Source organism: Harmonia axyridis, chromosome 3 (assembly GCF_914767665.1).
Source record: "Harmonia axyridis chromosome 3, icHarAxyr1.1, whole genome shotgun sequence".
Lineage (NCBI taxonomy): Eukaryota > Metazoa > Arthropoda > Insecta > Coleoptera > Coccinellidae > Harmonia > Harmonia axyridis.
In genome coordinates, this window is record NC_059503.1 from 37,135,566 (window position 1) to 37,149,450 (window position 13,885).

The 13,885-nt window shown below is 32.9% G+C and overlaps 1 protein-coding gene across 15 annotated transcripts in view; it reads left to right on the forward strand.

Annotated features, from left to right (window-relative positions):
• LOC123675226 (peripheral-type benzodiazepine receptor-associated protein 1) overlaps nt 1-3,640 on the forward strand; it is a 75,473-nt gene extending 71,833 nt beyond the window's left edge. For 14 of the 15 annotated variants that reach the window (XM_045610551.1, XM_045610550.1, XM_045610552.1 and 11 more), the window contains one exon: nt 569-3,640. In XM_045610551.1, coding sequence (XP_045466507.1) covers nt 569-1,027 — 459 coding nt within the window. In that variant the 3' untranslated portion in view covers nt 1,028-3,640. The remainder of the gene's footprint in view (nt 1-568) is intronic. The other variant, XM_045610565.1, reaches the window with a different exon arrangement.
• Nucleotides 3,641-13,885: the final 10,245 nt, after the last annotated feature.

Here is a 13,885-nt window from a genome sequence, read left to right on the forward strand (position 1 = left end):
TGCAGAAGTGAGCTTTTATGGTGTCGAGCCATCTCAATCTACTGATCTTAGTTGGATGCGAATTCGGGGATTCTCCATCGTTTTGGATAGGAACTCCACGCTCTCCTTAAGGAGGAATTCTTATATAACCTTTTATAACGAACTTTTGATTCCTCCTGAAAGATCGGTAGGATCCTTTGTTTATTTGCTAACTCAAGTTCGCTAGTAGATATAAACTTTTAGCTGATTGTTATGGCAGGTGCTGGGGTGGTTATGTGAAGTTGATCCTTGAGTTCCATTTTCTCACTGATGTCGTTCGGCAGCAATTTTACATAAAAATCATTGGCATTAGACGAAAAAAAAAATATTTCCTACGAAAAGAAGAAACCAAACAGCAATGCTCACTATGACAAACAAAGAAATTGTAATCATAGAAATTAATTTAATTAAAAAAAAGTTAGCCATATTTTGAATAAATACTCATAAAATTTTGACATTGTGTAATTCACTGTAGTGTAAAAATGTAAATCTCTCCTCCATTGATTATTGAATCATTTTTTTCGATACCTTAATTCTTAATACTTTTCAGGGGAGGGGGAGAGGAGTAATGAATCAAGGTGGTAATCAACAGACACCGGTCACACAACAGCAACAACAGCAGTCAACAGCGTCCAGTATATTTAGCAGCATAATGGGAGTGGCGACGAACAATCCCCCACAAAACCAGCAGCAGAACCAGCAGCAAAGTCAACAGCAGAATCAGCAGCAGACGTATAACCAGAATCAGCAACAGGCTTATAACCAGAATCAGCAGTTTGGCCAACAAAATCAGCCGAGACTGACGCAGATGAAGGGCGTTCCGCAGGTGGTGCCTAACGTTATTGGACCAGGCAATGCTGGAAACATCGGCAACATGGCGAACCAGCAGAATCAGCCGGGTGCTCCGAACTTGATGCAAAAACTGAACGAAATGACGGCCCCTGGTGGCGATATACTATCGAAAGGCAAAGAACTGATATTTATGAAGTTCGGTCTTGGCGGGAAATAATACACTCTTCATGTATCTTACGGTTTCAGCTGTTTTTGGAAGCATTTCGTTGAATCGTTAGGGCTACCGAAAAATTCTTCTATCTGGCAACGTCGCATAATCGAGAGATCAAATCCGAAACTTTGAATTACTACAAAAACAATCAAGAGAATCAAAAATACATTACGAACCGAATGAAAAAAAAAATGAGATTGGTATATACTTATACATAAGGGAATGAATACACATGCGACATAGCCAGACCATGTGATATTTCATCTTCATTCTTCATGAAAGATGAGAAAAATTAATATTATGCAATTTATTGCCAAGTGTTCAAAATATTGCAAACATTTGCAGCTTATCATTGTTGCTGTGTTGGAATCATATCGAATGGCGGCTTGAAAATTCAGTATTAACTATATTTACTATAAGATTTATTGTTTTGAAAATTGTTCAGTACAAACTTCGACCAATCGACATAGTAATTCGGATTTTAATTTGCCATCAATAAAATTTTTCAAGGAACGGAAATTTTAGTTTTACTTTTCGGTTTCGTTGGAAAGAGGTGTAGACATACATATTGTACATATTGTATATCGAAATTAGCAGAAAGTTTTCAAAAACAGCTTTTTGGCACAACTTACTCTTAAATTTGCTGATGGGATCTATCGGAAAATCTGGAAAATTTTTCACAAAATCTTCCCGATTTTTCTGATATTTCGCGGACATTTGTTGTGCCTTTCCATTTGTAAAAACGCACATCTAGTGTTTTCATTTATTGTTGAATTTCCACGACGAATATACAGGCTAATGGAAACACAATTGAAATATTTTGATTCGTCCATTATATCAGATCACACTGTATATCGGCGTCGTGAGTTATGTTCGTGCCTTTGTTCTCAATTTTGCTTTGGTAATGCACAGGATGACTCATATATGTTGTCTGAATTCACATTTTTTTGGGACCTACAAAATAGCTGAAAATGTAATGTTTTTTATAAGGATATAATTTTATATTCCCAGCAAGCACTATATTGATGCGATAGGATTAAAAACCAGGAAGTACACAGTGTCATTTTCCTTACTTATTGTATTTATTTTTTACCGAGTCATTGAAGACGCAATCAGTCATCAGACTACTAACTTGAGTCATCGTGTTCGAATATAGTTGTGTTGAGCATCATCACTTTTTTTACCTCATCTGTGCGTGTGCAAAAATTCCATTTAATCATTTTTTTTTAAACAGAATGTTATGAAGTTATTAACATCATTCTGATTGTTTTTGTACAGTTACTTGTAAGATATACAGAATATTATAAATATATGTCTGTTAACTGAACAAATTAACAAAGAAAAATATCATTGCAAAACCAAAAATATTTAAGTGCGATTTTCTGTGATAAAATCGCACGAAATGCCATTCTTTTGTAAATATTTGGGAACTCACTTATCCAATATAATATGCAGCTTAAAAGATTTTTACGAAAATGTTAGTTTTCATCAAAACTCGACTGATTTATAGTTCATCTGTCTAAATAATATGATTGGTATCCCTGTTGCACTATGAAATCTTCTTATATTGATGGTTCTCTTTATGTTCAACTATTATGAACTTTTTTGTTGTGGTTTTTTTAAAAAAAGTAAGTAATAAAATTACAACTCTATTGTAACGCCATATACATATATCATAATGTTGCATAACGTTCAAATGAAATTTATCACAGAAGTCCTAATTTTTACAGTAATTTAATTAACCCAATCAATTTCACAAATTTCAATTGCTGTTGAACTCTGGTGGGCTCCTCCAATATCTCCTGGACTTTCAGAGTTAGATTATATTTGATGTGCTGAAGACTGATGTAAATAAACAGGACAATATGAATATTTTTCCTTCAGAAAGAGTCATTATTCTAACTAGGTAAAGACAAAAATTAAGTTGTGGTGAATTGATCTGCCATGTTTTGCCTTTGGTATTATGATCTCTAGTATCTAAATTGTACAATTTCCTGTTCTCAAATTCCATGTTGGGACATCTGCTAGTTTTTGTTCGAAAATATCATATTTTGGAATTGCTTTCGATCAAAAAATTAATAATGTATATCATTATTTTTTTACCAATTTTTGATTCTACTACATTTGTTGAGCATATTTTCTCGATACATATATTTGAAATCCTCTGGAAAGCTCTTAAGAGTGTTTTCAAAAGTGGCTGCTGTCTAAAATTGGTATTTTTTTATTGTTCCGAATTTAGTTGGGAGAAATAACTAAGGGACAAGCATATCTTTTGTAATTGGTAGCCTGCCATTGATTCTTTTTACAGTATATTCATAAATTTCTGAATTCTTGTAGACGAAATTCCTGGACTTCATTTGACCGTTTCATGACATTTTCGTAAAAAAAATAATCTACAGGTATCGCTCAGCAAGACTTAAGTGTGCAAGAATTTAGTGAGAGAACTCATACTTGTGGGGTTGTGAGAAACACATATTCATATCAATATCATCGTTATATTATAAATTAAGATATGAATTTTTTTTCATTTCGTTTTGTGGAAGCTTGTTGAATACGTTTGGTGTATAATACACAAATCTGTACCAAAGGAAAAATAATGAGTAAACAAAATTTACAAGTCGACGTGTTTTATTTGTATTGAATGATAAAATTTGGTATTTTGAATATTAAATACACTTTTTAGATCCTTTAAGAAATGAAATCCTCCCCAATCCAGATAGTGAATACAAAAAAAATTGACAATACAACGAAAATTGTTTTTTATACCACACTGGTCTTCTAAGATCGATAATTCGGATTCCAAAAAATGGCGGAAATAAAATTAAAAAATACTTAATTCTCGTGAAATTCAGTAGGTACCTATATACAGGGTGTTTCATTGGGAAACGGAAATAATTCACAGGTGCATAAGTGGCACCAAGGCGGTTGTGTAGATACCTCATTTATTGGGTTTTTTATGAATTTTGCCCGTTTCTTTCTGAGGCCATATCAAACGAACCACCCGGTATATTTTCTTCATATTTGGCAAATATGTTCTTAATTGAGAGCCCAAACGTATCATGCAATAACCGCCTTGAAAATCCGGGTCAGGGTTAACAAAAAATTATCGTTTGAATCCTCGAAACAACACCCTGTACATCGGAATTTTGAAAATCTGTTTCAATATTCGGAAACACCACTAAAAACTAAAGTGAGACGTGGACAAATTTTCGCGCAGACAGTTTTACTGCACAAATTTTCAACGTAAAAGTGAAGTTTTGAAGAACTTGGATACCTGAAAGTCGTTTGAAGTGACTGTTAACAATGAATTATCAAAAATATTGATTACATAATTATTTCAACTTTACTTTGTAATTCATTTTCACATTGGTTTTCCTTTTCATAGCTGTATACCATTTCAGTTTTTATTTTTGAGTTACTCTCTCGTCGTTTCTCGGGGAGGCCCTCATAATTGGCCTTCAAGATCCCCTGATTTGAATCCCGTGGATTATTATGTCAGGGGTCACATGAAATCGTTAGTTTATTCCTCTGAAATCAATACTCGGGATCAGCTGATCAGAAAAATAGAGGCTAGCCAGAAAATGAAAAACAATCCAAATGTGATTCGGAAAGCAGTTCGAGATATTCTGAAACGAGCAAGAAAATGTTCAGATCAAAATGGAGGACATTTCGAGCCGATTTTGTATTTACTTTTCTAATTATTTTGTTCTTATGTTTTTTGTCCATAATTGTTTCAAAATATACGATATCATTCTAATGCTACTCAATTTACAATAAATAGAAACTGAAATGGTATACGGCTATAAAAAAGAAAACCAATGTAAAAATGAATTACAAAGTAATGTTGAAAACATAATGGATTCAATATTTTTGTTAATTCATTGTTAAAAGTCAATTCAAACCACTTTCAGGTATCCAAGTTCTCAAAAACTTCACTTTCACGTTGAAAATTTGAGCAGCAAAACTGTCTGCGCAAGAAACCTAGAGAAATGAAAAGAATTAATCAAAATCAACAGAAGACTAAGGAAAAACTATAGAACATACAAAACAAACGAAGACAGGCTAAAACTGAACAAACATAGTCAAATCTTGAAAAATGCACTCATTGAACTGAGGAGAAATAGATGGAATAAGAAAATAAGTGCATGAAAAATGCAAAAACATCTTAGGCAAGAAAACACAGTACCTAATACCGCCACTTCATGGTATGAATGGAATGGCGTATACAAATTATGACAAAGCAAATGCCTTAGCCGATAAAATTGAAAGAGAATCAAGGATAAATTATAGAGAAGACGACGATAATGAAGAACTCGAAGAAATAATAGAAGAACATGAAGAAGAAATGAAGACACTACCAGAAGAGACAGTGACGAATCCAACCTCTCCTACAGAAATCAGAGAATTGATCAGGAAGCGCCAGGAAAAGATAAAATCACAAACACCATGCTGAAGAATTTACCCAAAAAAGGGATAGCTGCAATAACTAACATTGCAAACGCAGTAATGAGAACAGAACACTTCCCAAACAGATGGAAAACAGCAGAAGTGATTGTATTCAATAAACCTGGAAGAATAGAAAATTCCCGGAAAACTACAGGCCGATTGGTGTTTTACCAGCAAAAATAATAAAAAGAGTAGTTTCCAAGAGACTCAAAGAAGAAACCGAAAATCTGAATATTCTACCAACAGAACAATTCGGATTCAGAGATAAACACTCGCTCTGCTCGCCGAAGGGGCTCCGCCCCTTGGACCCCGTCACTATGCCGGTAGATCCTTCACTGGGTATCCGTCTAGAAAATAAAAGATTTTTTTTCGGAAACCTTGTATCGTTAGCTGATTTCAGACGATTCACTCGGTATACTATGCTGATTCTAGGGTGGAATTCTATATGATTTTTTTTCCTAGAACATACCGTTTGGCCCTTGCTCACATGAAAATAGTTGATGCAAATAACTTTCCATGACGACAAATCGAGGGCGGTCCTAGCCTTAAATTTTGAGGGGGTTCGCCGTTATGGGCTTCGAGTATTTCTATGGGACCAAATCTCAGATTATACCGATATCAAGCCTAACCTCTCAAAAATATTTATATTTAGATATTCATATGAATATTTATATAAGGCGTACAACTTTGCGTCCGCCGTTTTGCAATAGATGGCTGTAACGGTAAATGGTAGTAGAAATAAATATATCGTAGATGTCATACAATAAGTTTAGGTATTTGTGAACATAACGCCATTGACATGTTAGTCGATTTGTGTCTGCATCATAGAGTTATTCACGATTAACCATGTTAGCTTACGAGCCAAATTCTCGTCATTTGTGGGAGGTTTCAATTTTCTACTAAAATATGAAGAAATCCGCGGCTGAGGTTCATCGAATGCTTTCAAATACCTATAGTGAGAACGATATTGGTGGAAGAACGTACCAACGATATTGTTTATGTCTAGGTTCAGTTATTATCTGGTACATCTGTGAAATGGCTTGTTCCGTTTGATTAAATGAATAAATAAATAGAAGAGTGGTTTCAACGCTTCAAGAATGGTGATTTTGATGTCGAAGACCAGCATCGCGGTGGAAGAGAGAAGTTTTTTGAAGATGCAGAATTGGAGGCAATAATTGAACAAGAATCATGTCAAACGCAACAATAATTGTAGGATCAATAGGAGTGATACTAAAAGCCATTTCAAAACGCCTGAAAGTCATAGGAATGACTCAGAAACAAGGAAATTGGGTGCGGTACGAGTTGAAGCCGCGAGGTATTTGAACGGCTTTTATTTACTTGTGAACAGCTGCTTGCAAGACAAAGACGGAAGGGGTTTCTGCATCGGATTGGGACTGGAGACTAAAAATGGGTTCATTACGTTAATCCCAAGCGCATAAATCATGAGGATATCCCGACGATGCTTCCACATCGACGGCCAAACCGAATATTCACGGTTTTAAGGTCATGCTCAGTATTTGGTGGGACCAGCTCGGCGTAGTGTATTATGACTGAAAGAATCACAGGCGATCGTTATCGAACGCAATTAATGCGTTTGTACCGAGCATTGAAAAACAAACCGTCGCAATACAACGAGAGAGAAGATGAATTGATTTTACTGCATGACAATGCTCGACCCCATGTTGCGAAAGTAGTCAAGATATACTTGGAAACGTTAAAATGGGAATTCCTACCCCACAACCTTTCCCGACAGATTCTCCAGACGTTGCTCCCACGGACTATCACTTGTTCCAATTAATAGCACTAGGCCTGGCTGACCAACAGTTCCGATCTTATGAAGAAGTAAAAACTTGAATCGATTCGTGGATCGTTTCAAAAGATGACCAGTTTTTTCAATTCGTACGCTGTCCGAAAGATGGGAGAAAGTAGTGACCAGCGATGGGCAATACTTTGAATTATAAATGTATAACCAGTTTTTTACAATAAAGCCTCGAATTTCGCAAAAAAAGTTGTACCCTTATGTATTTGTTGTATTATAATACCATTATTTACTTATCAGGGATTTAACGATTCAGGTAGAAATTTTAAAAAAGTTAGTTTGTTTAATATGAAAAAAAGACGACAATTGGCAACTACATCACAAAATCTAATTTGGTCTTTAAAACTTTGAACCCTTTGAAAACCTTGTAATCACAGCGTCCTCGTCAACATCAATGTCTCTATGAATGTTCAGGAGGACAAAATACTCCATAAAAATGGAAGCAAACTACTAAATATGTCGTTTTCCACTGAATCTTGTCGTCTGAATCTTATTATTCTCCTCTGTGATAGAAAAACTTCATTGAAATCAACAGAATTTTCTCACACCAAAATATCACAGCGATATATATCGATATTTTACTCTTACACATTCCGATAGTGTCAGAAAATATCGATACAATATATAGATATCGATAGTTTTCTGACCTTTGCCCATCCCTAGTGTGGACTTGCTGAACGCTGTCAGATATCTCTATGATCATAATTGTCAGTTGGACGCATGTCTTAAAATTTTGTTGAAATATAAATCGTATATTGTATTCTTTAAAAATGAATAAAAAATAACCGATATCAACCAAATTCTCAGATCTCATTTTTCCAGAAATGGCAATTTCTTTCTTTGAAGAATTTGGGAGAAATGAATAATCAAAATGTGAGCGTCAGTCTTTCAAGAAAGTTATTCATGCTTATAGATTTGTAAAAAATTTTTAGAGAATATTGAATAATAATATAAGCCCTACATTAAGATTTTAAATTAGCACATTTCTTCTTCATAGAGACATGTATAAGAATAAGTCCAAATTAAATTGATGATTGGGTGGGAAAAATTGACAAAAAAAGTTTATGTTTGTTAGTTAAGTTCTAATCCTTTTTATGGTCCTTTTTTTTGTTTATTTAATAGTTACAGTAGACAATTATTAGCATATTTTTCTCTGAATTTCAACTTTGAAAGAAAATTTGTCATTTTATGTCTTGCCGATGAAAATAATGATATTCTTGTAAGTCAATTCAAAATGAATAATAGATATATTTTAAGGGCTATCATTCCATTGGATATTTACTTGTGAGCCCTGAAATGAAGTTACATTTATTCAATTGAATCATTAATAGAAATACTACCTGAAATAAAGAAATTGCATTCAATGTTTATTTTCAGTTTTGACAAATATTGAATTTACATAATCGTTCGATAAGATCTATGAAAAGACCTACAGTGAGATTTTTGTTTTAGGAATATTCAGTATAGCTGTAATAAACAAACTGAAAGAGGCAGAATGAATAATAGATCTACCTTTCGGATACCCATATCTGATGTTGCATCGTAATATAATTTCTAAGTGTAACATCTTTGAGAAATCAGGTTATAAGAAGTCCCTCATTTCCAAGGTTTATCAATACATTTTTCAGTTGAGCAGCAAATTATTCTTCTATTCCATATTTTGTAAAGAAATACAATATAATAGCAACAATTTGAAGGACCTATTGGAAATTCCTGACGAACTAAGGAGTTTTTTAGTATCTGAAGATTGTATTGATGCTATGTTATAGAACGAGACTTGTGGCTCTGGGTTTTACTCAGAAGTGAATTAAACAGGGCAATTTATGTCCTATATAGTAAATAAAATTTTGATCGATATAAGTTTCAAAAGATCAACAATTGATCATAGTATTTACATAAATCAAAAAATAACTTGCTTACTATTGTTGCATTGTACGTGGATGACTTTTTTGTTTTAACTAATGTTAATTCTGAATGAATTTTCTGATAGAAAATTTAAGTGAAAATTTTATGATAAAGAAATTAGGGGAAGCTAAAAAATGATTAGGGATGAATAATACTAGAAATTATGGAAAAGGTAGTAAAGCTATCGATTATATTCTTCAAATATATATTGCAATAATTCAACATGTCTGATTGTGAACATGTGAAAACTAAATTGAATTTTGATTCAACAAAAGGGAGTTGTAATGATGAACCATATAAGAAATTAATAGATTCATTAACATCTTTAGCAGTATTAACTAGTCCTGATATAGCATACTCTGTTAATTTCTTGACTCAATTTAATAATTATCTCATTGTTGAACACTGGAAAAGTGCAAAACTCATTTCAAAATACAAAGATCATTGTTCAATTTTTACTTCAGTCAAAAAGAACTGAGTATTTGAAATCGGTACTAAAATTGTATCGGCAAATACTATTGACCCATATTAGTGGGTTCGATAACTACACTGACCTGATTTTTTCAAATGTTAATTTTGGATCTGAATCAATGAATTATTTAATTTTTACCAAAATGAAAAGCAATGAATGAATCAGTAGGATAGCATTTTTGAAATGGCCATATAGCACCTATTCCTATAACGATTAAAAGATTGGAAATTTTAGTGAACAAATAGGTATCTACATTTTTATACAAATTTGATCATTCATTCATGACATAGAAATTTTCAATAAATAGTTGCTTTTTACAGTATTTTATACCTTCATTGAATTGCTGGAAAATTGATACCAATTTCGAAAGTGTATATGTATATGGACAAAAATGATTTTTATGGGTTCTGATGAATGATCAAAGGGATACAGGTAACAATTACAGTCGAGATGTAGTTATCATAGAGATAAGGGATGATATAGAAATTTCACTAGATAATTCTGATTCAGTGGAGGACAGCTGAATGATGGTTCGCTACGTTATAGAGCAAGCTTGTAGCTCTGGGTTTTACTCAGAAGTAAATTGAACAGGGCAATATATACAGGGTGAGTCTTTGACTTGTACATATATTTCAACCGAAGATTCCTGAGGTCAAAAGAAACACTTTTTTCCTTTACAGTTTTTTCCGATTCGACCCGGTTACAAAGATACAGGCTATTGAAAATTGATAAAAAAATGTGATTTTCAGCTATATCTCGTAAATGGTTCTATTGAAGGAAATGATTTTTGGAATATAGCTTTTCCTTGATGTGATACATCTTCTCCAAACACAAGATTCCCTACACATCTTTCAGTTTCTTCATTATGAACATTACATCACATAAAAATACCAGAAATTCGAAGAACCCAACTCTTAAAAGTAATTTGAACGTTCATTGAACAATATTTGGCTAATTTGAAAAATAAAAGTATTCTTCATATTTTCTCCTACAAAGCGCCGTTTTCGAGTAACTTGATCTTAAAAAAAAAAAATTATCTGTGAAATTCGAAAAATTGGGTACTTTGGCTAAATGCAACTCTGTTCTGTTGTGGAAAAAAATCCACAGAAATGAATATTTACTATGATGTCATGTCTCAGATTTTAGAATGGAAGTACTAGCCAACTTAGTTTGAAAATGAAGTTATTTGAATGAGCTCACCTCAAATCTTCTATTTGATTACAAATTACTGAGCTTTGACACAGCTCTTATAATAAGAAGATACTTCATTAAAATCAACATTCTATTTTGAAAAGTCCAGATTTCCCATAATGCCCATGTTTAAAAAAGTTTTCACAAAATAGTCCCATTATAATGACCACAGTCAATATCCCACTGAAGACTGCTGCTATCGAACAATTCTGTATTCTTCTAGGGTCATTCAAACTCACACCGAAACATACTACTAAGTACATACTAGACAAATTTTCATGTGATTGAGATTAAATACTTTTATTCTTTTGCTATTCCATAAATTCATCCTAGAGCATATGATTGACATACTTCCAAGAGTGCCTTAATTGTTTTAATATGAAAACAAATAGGTGAGTTGAAAGAAACAGGATATTCAACTGTGGATATTTATATTGAATACTTCTCATTTATTTTCATTTATTCAAATCAAGATTCAAATCAAGATGAATCAAGTAGTAGAGTTGACTATAATGTAGGTACATATTATAGAACAAATTTGATTACAAGTGGAGTCTAACATTTTCCATTGATTACAGAGCCATAAAACTTCATTTCTATATTTTCACACTGATGGCTCCAAAAATATTGAAGCAGATCATTATTTTTATTTTTATGAGATAGTTGGAGCAAATCAAATGCTTCATTTCATAAAGGAATTACTTTCTATCAGAATGCACACTTATTTATTTTGTATCCACACAATTATTTTGGAAATTGTTTTTAAATTTCTCGAAAATATGTATGGAACTTCAATATTCTGTTGGGATTCTTCAAATCTTCGATGATTTTCATTTCATGCTAATATAATATCAAATATCATAATAATAACAACAGTGTAATCTCACTGTAAATAAATATTTTAGGTTAGAACATAGATTATTCGAACTGCTGTGTTTAAATTTGCAACACTCGAAATTTGAGGTTCAAACTTAAAACCACAGACTACTAGCACAGATTACTAGTTAGTCTGTGTTAGAACTCAGATGAATATTATTTATTTGAGAATGTGAGGTTAAATTGTACGAAATGAAATAAACAACGATATATTATAAATGCGATATAATAAATGAATGGATATAAATTATGAATATCAGAGCTAAGCTAATATGGGTGGTAGCGAGCTCAATTCGTTGTGATTATCGAAAATGAAATAGAAAATCAACAGAAAAACATTTAATCTTTATCGTCAATGAAATTGGGATAACTCATTTATTGTATTATAAATACTACTTTATTCAACAAATGGAATGTTAAAGTGAGTTTATGATGCTTTTCCAATGTAGTAGCTTATTTCCAAGGTTTAAATTGTATATCTTATACTTGCGAAAACTTCAGTGTTCCGGTTACCAGGGGTGAATTAGCTTCACCAAAATTAAAAGCAATGAATAAATCAGTAGGATAGCATTTTCGAACTGGCCATAGAGCAACTATTCCTATAACGATTGAAAACTTTAGTGAAATAGGTTTATACATGTTTATACGAGTTTAATCATTCATTCATGAAATGAAAAGTTTTAGAGAATAGTTACTTTTTAAAGTATTTTATACCTACATTGAATTGCTGGAAAATTGATACCAATTTCAAAAGTAACTGCCATGTTGGAATTCTTCATATACTGAATGATCCTTTAAATTTTATTTCTGTCGTAACATTTTGACTAGTATTTCAACTGATTTTTTATATGTATATCCTAGTATATATAGTTGAAATTATTCGTATGGAAGATTTCACAACGATTTGACTTATTCATTATAAATTCAACAGCAGCACTCAAATTCTTCAAAAACGGATTGGTCATTTATATTTTTGCACTCTTCTGTCGTAAAAGTGTATATTTTAGATATTCAAAAAACACATGGAAATTTTTGAATGTCATCTGACTAACTTGGCTCTTTTTCCAGTAATAAAGCCAATTGTGAATGATCTGTTCTCTTTTGTAGTTCCATCTTCTGTCGCAATAGATTTAAATTCTCACGAAAGGGAATGTAGTTTTATAGTTTGTGGAAAATAAACGAAAAATTCCTGAAATGAAGTAACATTCATCCAATTGAATCAATAATTATACAAACCCTTCAACCGAACCTGAACTGAAAATGCATTCGATGATATCAATGTTCATTTCCAAATTTTGACAAATATCTATCGAATTTTCGATTCGCCGAAGACTTTGCATTTTATCTGTCGGCATTTATTTAAATATTGAATGACAATTTTGGAAACTGCAAACTTTTTCAAGAACTTTCATATATCGAAATGGAATATTTATTATTAACATGACACTGACAGTCAAATTGTCCACAGATACCACAGAAATATGGCACTTGAAATGTCAAAATGATCCGAAACACCCCGTATACTCGAAAACCGCGAGGAGAATCGAAGGTTTGGGATTTTTCCCGGGATCTCCAGACGATTTTGAGGGGGGTCTTATTCTTGTCATTTTTGCTCTAGATGGTCCCGTTTGGGCTGTGATTTTACGTTTAAAGTTTGACGTAAATGTGCAAGCGGTTTTATATATACTTAGATTCAACTGAACAATAACTTCTCCGACTAACAGAGTATATCACCCAGGGCTTTCAAAACAAGCAAGCTACTGAACTGTTACTACTAGATGTAACAAGAGCATTTGACAGAGTATGGCAGGAAGGACTAGCCTATAAGATGAGAACAATGGGATACTCAATTAAGATGTGCCGAATCATCAGAAATTACTAGAGGGAAAGAAATTCCTACGTTAAGTTAGAAGATGAAAAATCAACTCTAAGACACTTAGAAGCAGGAGTCCCACAAGGCTCAGTATTAGGACCTCTCCTGTATAATATATACATACATAATATACCAAGTAATCTGATACATGGGCTGAACGGTCTTTTGGGGTCTTTTGAAGTGCCAGCTTTGGACGCTTGTATCTGGTGAAAGATTCGTCGTAGTCGAGAGATTCTCTGACTTAACGGTTGGGGTGTTTTATCGCCTTCCCAAGAAGGGCCA